This window comes from Olea europaea, chromosome 11 (genome assembly GCF_002742605.1).
Source record: "Olea europaea var. sylvestris chromosome 11, O_europaea_v1, whole genome shotgun sequence".
Lineage (NCBI taxonomy): Eukaryota > Viridiplantae > Streptophyta > Magnoliopsida > Lamiales > Oleaceae > Olea > Olea europaea.
In genome coordinates, this window is record NC_036247.1 from 4,185,009 (window position 1) to 4,196,210 (window position 11,202).

Consider the following 11,202-nt stretch of genomic DNA (forward strand, 5'->3'; position numbering starts at 1 on the left):
TAATCCGAATTAATATTAATTTATTTTATCAAAAAATATATAAGTGAGTATTTTGTTTTATAAAAGACGGTGACAATATATATATTCTGAATAATCTTAATAGTATGTAATTATCTGATGCAAGAATGAAGCTCTTAAAGGTAGCCTACCCTTTATACTTCATAAGATAATAACAATAAAAATATATCTATTGTTGTGTTACATCAATGCCAAGTTGATAATTTGAAAACCAAAGATCACTTTTTTCCATTTTCCTCCATCTTTATTCAGAGATCGCACCCAAATTTTATCAAACATTTAAAGTTATACCACATTCCACATTTAGAGAGACCTGACATGACTCAAGCATCCATTGAGTTGGCTAACTAAAAACCCCGACACAACCTTCTCTGGGAGAGATTAGGCGCCTGCTTCAACATTTTTTTTTTGTTGTTTAGTTAATTTTAAGAAAAGGGGGGAAAAAAAGAGGAGAAAAAGCTTGTATGCCTATATCATTACCCAACAATTTTGGTTTGTGGTTTCATATTCCATCTCAAAACAATAAAAAATAATAAATAAATAAATAAAAATAAATAAATCCCTCCTCTCTCATAAACAAAAAATAAAAAAAATAAAAATGCCAAAGAACAAAAGAAAAAAAAAATGTCTCTGGCTATTTATCATTGAACTCTTGATTTAATTTTTTACTATCAAGAAGGCTTGAGACCTTATATAGGGGTTGATTTTATTAGTTGAGTAATTCTTTGTTTTTACATCTTGCATACACACATTCGATAGCAAGGAACTTTTAAAATATATTTGTTACGCACTAAATTTATGTCAACTATAAATATAATTTTCTTGCACTAAATTTTACTTTTTAAAAAAAAAGGTGCAAGCAATGTGTGACACACTGATGACCGGCTATACGGGTAAACCAGTAGCAGCATTGCCTACTTATAGATAAGTTTGCAGCCCTCAACTTCCCACCCCAAAACTACTTTTCTGTCTCGAAGAAGGTATCTTCATGTCCTTTGTACAACTTCTTTCTCCCTACCAATACATTTATTTCAATGGAATCTAGAGATTACACACAGGATGGCACCGTCGATCTCCGAGGGCAGCCCGTCCTCGCCGCTAAAACCGGCAAATGGAAGGCTTGTGCTTTCCTTGTTGGTATGCACTAACAATCCCATCATTTGCATAATTTGTAATTTCCCAGAAAAAAATTGATACAGATTCTGTTTTCTTGGTTATATACGCAGGGTATGAAGCATTTGAAAGGATGGCCTTCTATGGAATCGCATCAAATTTAGTTGTTTACTTGACAACCCAACTTCATGAAGACACAGTTTCATCAGTTACAAATGTTAATAATTGGTCAGGATCAGTTTGGATTACTCCCATAATCGGTGCTTATGTAGCGGATTCGTATTTAGGCCGCTTCTGGACATTTACAGCTTCATCTTTAATCTATGTCATTGTAAGTGATATGTGTATATATGTATTTATTTATTTCCATTTTCCATTGAAGAAACTAAGTGAGGTGACTATTAAAACTCTTTCAAATTGCATCATCAATGATAATATGCCACTTGTTTGGTGTATAATGGAGCTTACCTAATCCTAATGGCCAATAGATTGCTGGATTATTGGTCGTGGGACCTGTTCATGGCCTATGCTTTTTTGCCTAAAAGTGATTTGTAATTAGGTTTTCCGTATGATTAATTAATATACCTTATAAGGTTGCAAAGGCCATCTACTTCAAATAAATACAAAATTTGAAACTAAGTGAGGTGACTATTAAAACTCTTTCAAATTGCATCATCAATGATAATATGCCACTTGTTTGGTGTATAATGGAGCTTACCTAATCCTAATGGCCAATAGATTGCTGGATTATTGGTCGTGGGACCTGTTCATGGCCTATGCTTTTTTGCCTAAAAGTGATTTGTAATTAGGTTTTCCGTATGATTAATTAATATACCTTATAAGGTTGCAAAGGCCATCTACTTCAAATAAATACAAAATTTGTATAGTACTGTTGATCCCTAATTTGAGTGACTGATTGAAAGCGACATATTATATTTTTGCACTAAATCAGATTGTCGAGTAATTTGTTATGATTTTAGTACGACTACATGAATTTTTTCTTGTCAACAGGGCATGGTGCTTTTGACGATGGCAGTTTCGGTTAAAGTCTTGAAGCCTACATGTGCAAATGGAGTGTGCAATAAGGCCACACCTTCTCAAATCGCATTTTTCTACACATCTCTCTACACAATAGCAGTAGGCGCAGGCGGAACAAAACCGAATATATCCACCTTTGGTGCAGACCAATTCGACGATTTCAATCCACGTGAGAAAAAACTCAAAGTCTCTTTCTTCAATTGGTGGATGTTCAGTTCCTTCACTGGTGCATTATTTGCTACGCTTGGCCTTGTTTATATTCAAGAAAACTTAGGCTGGGGATTGGGATATGGAATCCCAACAGTGGGACTTATGGTATCCCTTGTCATTTTCTACATCGGCACTCCAACGTATAGGCACAAAGCAAGAAGGACAGGACACCCCGCCAGTGATCTATATCGGGTTCTTGTCGATGCATTTGCTAATAGGAAGCTTGTTCTCCCTAGCCATTCATCGGAACTTCACGAGTTTGATCAACAGTATTACATCACTACTGGAAAACGACGAATCCACCACACTGCAATATTCAGGTGATCTAGTGTTTACCAGACTTGGCTATATGTTAATAATACTATTGAACCACAACAATAAAAGCTTCTCGTCTTTCACATGGACAACTGCTATATTCTTAAGCAAATGCCTAGCACATGCATGCATAATTTTTATAAATGGACGATGGTGAGACTTGAACTCAAACATTTTGCATTTTGTGAAATAAAAGATTTATCCCAAGTCCTTGGAAGCGTTTTAAGTTTTAACAAGGAATAAACTTACATAGTTCCAGCAAATGAATGAAAGATTGGACAAGAATCCCAAAATCTTGAAAGATTCCATGCCCTTAAAAATTGAACAATGAAAGATAAGGCTAGTAGAGGACCACATTACACACCTCTCGCCATCCCCACCCCAACCCCCAGGTTGTGGGGCTCTCAAGTTATGAGCATGCCAACATTGGTGCCCTCATTTACTCTTTTCCAAACAAATGATTCAATAAATATTTGCCACGTGCACCCTCAGATTTAGGATATCCGTGAACTGTCCCTGTCTTCCAACTACTCATAGGGATTTTTCATGGGCTGTCGCCAATTTATTTATGTTGTTATATTTCTATACATTGCACATGACAAACATAGCCATACATATGATATGAGCGTCTGATTCAAAAGTAGCAAAACAAGCCTCAGAAACCCACTTTTTCTTTGTGACATTTTGGTCGAAAATAGTTTCAATTAAGTTACTTGAACAGAAATATTTTTATACATCTAGGTGCATCTGGCCCTTGATTTGAAATTTATTCAAATCAAGGGCCAAAAAACATGCCACCTCAACAAATTTCAAATCAAGGGCCAAAAAACATGCCACCTCAACACTTGTCAAACTATCTGTAAAAAAAACCTATAGAAATAGCATAATTCGTTCTGTTTAAACTTTTAGTGCCTGTTCGATACATAAATTAATTTTTAACTTTTTCTTATCTTTCTTAATATTCTCACCTCGTACTTTTTTTTTTTTTTTTACCTAAATTTACATTTTCTTCAATAATTATACTTTTATTCCTATTTTGTGGTGATGATATTCAGAACAAGATAGTATCTATGTTATGGAGGTCCCAAAAAATATTGTTTTGATTCCTTCTTTAAAAGATTTTTGTTTTCGTGCAACTTGCTAAATCCAATAGTTAGCGTTCGTTGTAACAAACGTAAAGCCAAGATTTTGCTCTTACAAGTTGAAATGGTCCATACAAATAATTAGAAAATGGGGCCATACGTGACTTTCAAAGAATGGGCATTACATGGAGTCTGACTCACATAAGCAAACTATATTTGGATGACTTGTGACAAATTTGAGAACCTTTAAGAACTTTTGGCAAGAATTGAACTGTTCATTATAGCATGAATATGACTTGTTCAAATTTATTAGATGTTAGTTGTAGAGATAAACAAGTTGCACTAGGATATCTCTTTCAATTTGCCCCAAAATTTGGGGATTAGCATAACTTTTAATTCGAGCAATAAACAGTCAAAAAATTAATCTCGACTCAAGATAATTATTAATTTTCGTTATTCGCGTCTATTCTTGAAAGGTCTCCAACACGAAGGTGCCCTAATTAAACTAAATTGTTCAATTTTATTTTTTTGAAGCTAGTATTCTGTTCTCAGGTTCTTGGACAAGGCTGCAATTAAGCAAGAAAGAAAAGATAGTGAGCCAAGACTGTGCACTGTGACTCAAGTTGAAGAAGCCAAGCTGATTCTAGGAATGACCACGATATGGCTCGTAACGCTAATCCCTAGCACCATTTGGGCACAAATCTACACTCTCTTTGTTAAACAAGGCGTCACTTTGGACAGGCATTTTGGTCCAAACTTTCAAATACCAGCAGCATCACTTGGGAGTTTTGTCACGCTCTCAATGCTCGTATCTGTTCCCTTGTATGATCGTTATTTCGTGCCTTTCATGCGAAAGAAGACTGGAAACCCTCGAGGAATCACGCTTTTGCAACGACTTGGGATCGGGTTTGTGATACAAACATTTGCCATTGCAATTGCGTACGCAGTCGAAGTGAAGCGCATAGATGTTATTAAAGTGCACCAAATCCAACGGTCCGAGGAAATAGTCCCCATGAGCATCTTCTATTTACTTCCTCAGTATGTTTTGTTAGGCATTGCTGATGTGTTTAATGCTATTGGAATGCTGGAATTCTTCTATGATCAGTCTCCAGAAGACATGCAAAGTCTCGGGACGACGTTTTTTACAAGTGGGATTGGTGTGGGGAACTTCTTGAATAGCTTCCTGGTGAACATGGTGGATAAAACTACAGGGAGGAATGGAAAGAAGAGTTGGATCGGGAAAAATGTGAATGATTCTCATTTGGATTATTACTATGGATTCCTTCTGATATTATCTGTCCTGAATTTGTTAGCCTTTTTTGGGGCATCAAAGAAGTATATTTACAAAAGGGAAGCAATGGAAACAGAAGAGAAATGTGTGCAAATGGAGGACAAACCCTTAGGCTAATTATCTCCCTTACAAGTTTGAAACTGGAAGTCTGTGACATCAACAAAGGGTTTTGTTGTATGCTAATTTCAACTTGAATGTCATCCATGGTAGCAATTGAAATGGTTAATTTGGTTTCTCGTGGAATATATTAATTAGATTAGTATGTAGTTGTATTATGTAAAATTTTAAAAGGGTTGTATACAATGATAATTTGTCAATGTGTTGACTTCTAGTCGTCTAAGTCATGTCTTGAACGGTGAAAAAAAGTTAAGAATTTTATAAATGGATTATTACACGACACTTTTCAACATTTTTGTTTCAGTTTAACCTAAAGCGGATAGTCACGATTCTTCTTGGTCGGAATTTATAGGAAAACTTTCACAAAGTGCTCTAAATTGGGTCAAAATATTTTTCGAACTATTTCGGCATCTTTTGTACCGGGTGCTACGAGTCAAGAATAATTTAATTCCAAATATTCTTCTTTTATTAAGACTTGTTAGTGGAAGAGTAAACAATAAGGCAATGTTTGGCTCCTATTCTTTTTCTCTCTCTTATTTTCAATCACATAATCTTCTATAAAATAACATCACACGTAAATCGAAAACTTTTCATTCTTTTTCAACCTAAAATATATATATATATATATATATATATATATATATATATATATATATTCCAACCATTAAAATTTGGAAAGAATGAGGGTCAAATGGGGGCTAAATATAAATTTCTTCTCAACAACCAACACCTATGGAGAAAGTTATTGGCATTGGGAATTAGCTCTTGTTTGACCTTCATTATTTTCAAAATGTATTTTTCTCTTTCCTCTTTTCAATCATACACTCTTCAATAAAAATAATATTACAAACAAATCCGAAAATTTTCTTATTTTTTGACTGCACATTCTTCATCAATCTTCTATTTCAAAATACATCTAAAAACTAGGGCTCAAAGAGGCTCTTAAGATTTGTTGGTGGAATTTTTGCACATGGAGACCCTAAGCTAAGGCCTCCGTGCACAATCACAAATCGCATCAACTTATTATAGGGTGTTTGGGACCCTTTGACATGGATTTTGAAAGGTTAAAAGTTGTTTTTAAAATTAAGAAGCTGTCTAGCCTCATTTTTTAAGAAAAAAATATTTTGGAATAGTGATTTTTGAAAAAGTGTGGTTAAAAAATAAGAAAATTTTTTGGTTTAGTGTAAAATTATTTTCCGGGGAGAATGTGTAATTAAAAACTGGTTTTTCAAAAAATAGAATCCAAACATAAGTATGTTTAAATAATATTTTGTAAGAGTTTTTTTTTTTTTTCCTCTCTCTCTCTCTTTTTACTAAAAGATTTTTTAAAGAAAACTGACTTAAGATAATTTTTTAATAAGTTCTTCTAATATAAGCAAAAACAAAAATCTTGTCAAACGAGTCAGATTACATTATTCCTTCATGTATATGAAAAGTTAAAGAACCATTTGTACTTAATCCACATTCCAAATTTCTCTCTGTTTGCCCCCATTTGGCTCTATTCTCATTCTTTTTTTTCCCTCTTTCTTATTTTCAATCACACGGTCTTCCATAAAATAATATTACACATAAATAAATAAAAATTCATTCTTTTTCAACCACACATTTTTCAAAAAACAATACTCCAACCATTAAAATTTGAAAAAAAATGGGAGCCAAACGGGTTTATATATGAAATTGGGAATTGGGCTAGATGGTATTATATGGTCCAAAACTAATATAGAGATTGGCGATAAACATTACTCGTAATAAATAACATTATGTTTTTTTTTTTCCTGTATATGAAGAGTTAAATTATTTGTTTATTTTATATATGAAGTTGGGAATTGGGCTACATGGTATGATTTGTTCCAAAACTCATATGGGCCACTAGCCAGTAGCCACAGACCATTGGGACACGGCTTTGAACAAGATAATGAATTCAATTTGTTAACATTAAAAAATGCTACATAACCCATGAAAACTAATTCAATTTGTTCAACAGTCAAAGATGCCACATAACCGTGAAACTAATATATTTGTTGAGAATTGAATATTATGATTGATGTAATGACTATATAATGTTTGGCAAAGTTTATAAATATTTATAAGTTGGTAAACTTCTACTTTTATTCGCACAGTTAATACGACCCATAACTTTTACTTATCGTTTAATCAAATATTTCTTGTGATGCACTACTTGAAATACATTTTACCATTAGCCAGTTACATTTTTGCTAAATATGTGTTGTTTTATTAAAAAGGAAAACCAGAAAATGACAATCATCAGAATTCAAAAGTGTTTGTTTAGAGTGGAAGAAATTCAGAGTAGAAAATTATGACTTTTACATGATGGATTAGTTAGTCGCCTTAAACAAGCATGCATTGCTATCAATAAATCTATTTTGATTTGCATGAATTTTACCTTGTTCGATGTGGTTCTCTTTCTAACCTTCTCGTAAATGATTAATATGACTCATATAACTGAGCATAAACATTTTATCTCAACTGTTTCTCACTTTTACTAGGTATGCATTATTATTTCTCGTCTATCTCTGATGTGATCGTATTCAATCTTCATAATTTACTTCTACTACATTCTTCTTCATATAAAAATATTACTCTTTAATCTTATAAAAATCTTCCCATACACAAAATTCATGTTGGACTTCTCAGTTTCATGCAATGGGCTCTATGCATTACATTCCTCTATCCCTCTAAACAAAATAGTATCATTAAACCGACACTTGTTGTACTTTGCCAATTGCCATGTGTAAAATTGGGTTGTTGTTTTTTGTGAAGTCCAATCCATTTATTTCCAAAGCAGCCCAAGTTGAAAGGACCAACCCAAGACCTGGATTGATGACCCAATAAATAGAAGAATCTGGAAAGGAGAAAAATCAATTTAACAAAACGCGTTTTTCAGTTTCAAATAACAACTTTATTGGATCTTCGATGCGTGGCAAGATAAGGGCCGTTGGATTGAACTTTTGAGCTTCTTTCATATAAATAGGAATAATATCTCTAGGGTTTTGACTTTTTTTTTGTTATTCTAGCAGCTTCCTTCGAGTGATTGAGTTTCTTTATGTAATTTTTGATTTCTCTCTTTGATCTTGTGTAGTGGTTGAGAGAAAGTGAGATTTATGAACTCTTGTGTGAGTTCTTGCTGTTGAGAAGTGGTTGTGTGCCGTTGTTTGAGTCGGTGAACTGTGTGTTCTTTTGTAACTCTAAGTATCACTGTGTTTTGACCGGTGATTTAGTAGATTCGAGCTTATTCCTTTATGGATGCTCAACGAGGATTAGACGTTTGAGGTGGTGGCCGAACTTCGGGGCTTTGACAGAAAAATCTCGTGTTCTTTACTATTTTCGTTCAGATCTATTTTATTCTTGATCTTTTTAGTGTTGAGATTTTTCTGGTTTTATAATGTTCTTGAACCTACAGTGGTATCAGAGCATTGGAAATAAAAATAATAATTTCAATCCTCTTTAGTCACGGGTCTAAAGCTTGTGTCACTGGCCGAAAGGAATTTTTTTTTAAATAAAAAAAAATTCTTCTCATTAGACAGAAATTTCTTGAGCACTGTTTAGTGTGCTTCTTCCATTCTGCCGTGTTTGGTGTTTTTTTATCCTTGTTGGTGTCGATTTTTTAAAATAAACAATTTTTTGTATTTTGTGAAAGCTGCAATCTGTTGGTGACTGGTTTTTACCAAAATAAACGAAGTCTTTGCGTATATTGTGAACTCTACAGTGTTGTGGTAATATCGTTTCTTGGTGAAATAATCAGACAGTTCCTGAGTATTGTTTGTACCTGTAGTTCTTGTGATAATTTTTGGTAACAAAAACGTGTTTCAAACTTAGGGTTCCATTGAACTTCTCCTAAATTCACCTCTATCTAGGGTTTCCTGAGAGAACCCTAGAATCTTTGGGGACTAGGGCTTCGGTTCAAGAAACCTGCTTTTTTCTAAAAACTGATTTTGAAACTCTTTCACTGTGTGTGGATACTGAAACACAACAATATTATATCTCTATATTTGAATTGCTACATCTTTCTGTTTGAACTGTACTAATACTCAAATTGATCTCCTTAGGTGTTGAACTGCCTAAGAATAATTGTTTCAAAGGTACTCACATTGCAGTTACTCCTTTGGTAGTTTACTGTGTAAGTTTATGTGTTTGAACTCCATTGCATGCTTAGTGATTTGTATATTGACTGTGTATTAATTTGTGTGTCATACTTCTGTACACATCATACCTAAGCACAACTAATATATACTCCGAAATTAGAATAATTAGACAGTGATCTTTGTGACATACTGTTAACTGAATTACTACTGTGATATATTTGTTATATCGTACTTGTGAACGTTTTCACATTATTGCACACCATGAACTCTAAGATAGATGTCCAAATTTTGGATGGCAAAGGAGACTTTAGTATCTGGTGTCAGAAAATAAAAACACTTATGTTACAGTTAAAATGTGCTAAGACCATTAATAAATCTTGGCCAGAAACCCTATCTGAAACTAGGAAAACTGAACAAGATGAACTGGCTTGGAGCGCCTTGTTTCGGCACTTATCTGATTCTATGATTAGGAAAGTAAGAGAAACTAAAACTTCTGTAGAATTGTGGGCTGCCTTCGAAAAGCACTACCTCAATAAGATTGTACCAAACAAATGCTTTTTTTTGGAGACAGTTCTTTAGTTTTAAGTTTGATCTTAACTTTGACACAGGAGATAATATAGATAGATTTAATAGGATCACACAAGACTTAGCAAACTGTGATGAGAAAATTTCTAATGAACAGAAGGTAGTTGGCCTGCTTAATGCTCTAGGAGATAAATATAAAGACATAAGAAATGCTCTACAGTATGGCAGGAGTGATCTCACTGTTGAAATAATTCATAGTTCTCTTCTGAACAAAGAACTTGAATTAAAATTTGAACACAAAGAAGTGTTCCATGTTGAGGGTGTGTCATCAAATCAAAGACCACATGTTAAAGGTGTAAATAACTTCAATCATTTCAATTTTAACAAGAATAAAAATTTTAACAAAAGGTAATGGATTAACACCAAAGGAAAATGCAAGAAACCAATTAAAAGAAAAGCGAACAGCTACAATAACAAAAAAGGTTTTTACAGTGGAAAAACTGGCCACTTTATAAAAGACTGTTTTAAAAAGGCAAATGACCAAAAGAATGGGTCTAATACTGAAAATGCTCCTTTAGTAGTTGCTGCTAATTATAAAGAAGCTGAAGTCAATATTGGAGTTGCCTATGTGTCTCTATCTGAAAATACTGATGAGGACTGGGTCATAGATTCAGATTGTTCCTTTCATATGACACCTAATATTGGCTGCATTTCAGACTTTTGTAGTATGGATGGAGATTTGTAAAACTTGGGAATGATAAGTCATGCCAAGTGAAGGGAATTGAAAATGTACTGCTGAAATTTAAAAATGGCCATCACATGTTGTTAAAACATACTAGATATGTACCAGCATTTACAAGAAATCTCATATCCCTAGGAGTTCTTGATGATGAAAATAACCAAATTGGTATTAAAAATGGCTCTACAAATATAACAAGAAATCAAGAACTTATTGTCAGTTCACCCAAACTCAATGGAATCTATGTAATAGGTGCTGAAATAATTTTACCTAAAAATGATGTAAATTTTGTTACACATCTTGATAAATCAGAATTATGACATAAAAGACTTGGTCATTTAAGTGAAAAATGTTTAAAAACTCTATCATATCAAGGGGCATTTGAGAAGGATGGTGTTCAAAAATTGACTTTTTGTGAACATTGTATAATGGAAAAACAAGTTAGATTGCCTTTTAAGGCAGGGCTGCACAAATCCCAAGATGTCCTTGAATATATACATTCTGATTTATGAGGACCTGCACCTGTTCCTACTATATCTCGTTACAGATATTATCTTCTTACAACTGATGACTATTCAATGAAAACATGGATTTTCTTATTAAAATCTAAGTCTAATACTTTTGCGATTTTCAAAGAATGGAATATATTGA

The 11,202-nt window shown here is 33.5% G+C and overlaps 1 protein-coding gene across 1 annotated transcript; it reads left to right on the forward strand.

Moving 5' to 3' along the window:
* Positions 1-955: 955 nt before the first annotated feature.
* LOC111403048 (protein NRT1/ PTR FAMILY 5.1-like) lies at positions 956-5,407 on the forward strand. Its single transcript, XM_023031397.1, has 4 exons — positions 956-1,155; positions 1,245-1,462; positions 2,143-2,699; positions 4,329-5,407. Exons 1-4 carry the CDS (start codon positions 1,053-1,055, stop codon positions 5,182-5,184), a joined length of 1,734 nt encoding a protein of 577 aa, XP_022887165.1. The 5' UTR covers positions 956-1,052; the 3' UTR covers positions 5,185-5,407.
* Positions 5,408-11,202: the final 5,795 nt, after the last annotated feature.

Coding starts and splice junctions, on each gene's coding strand:
- LOC111403048 (XM_023031397.1), top strand. CDS start 1,053: ATGGAATCTAGAGATTACACACAGGATGGCACCGTCGATCTCCGAGGG. Junction 1,463..2,142: donor CATCTTTAATCTATGTCATT/GTAAGTGATATG, acceptor TCTTGTCAACAG/GGCATGGTGCTTTTGACGAT. Junction 2,700..4,328: donor CACCACACTGCAATATTCAG/GTGATCTAGTGT, acceptor TTCTGTTCTCAG/GTTCTTGGACAAGGCTGCAA.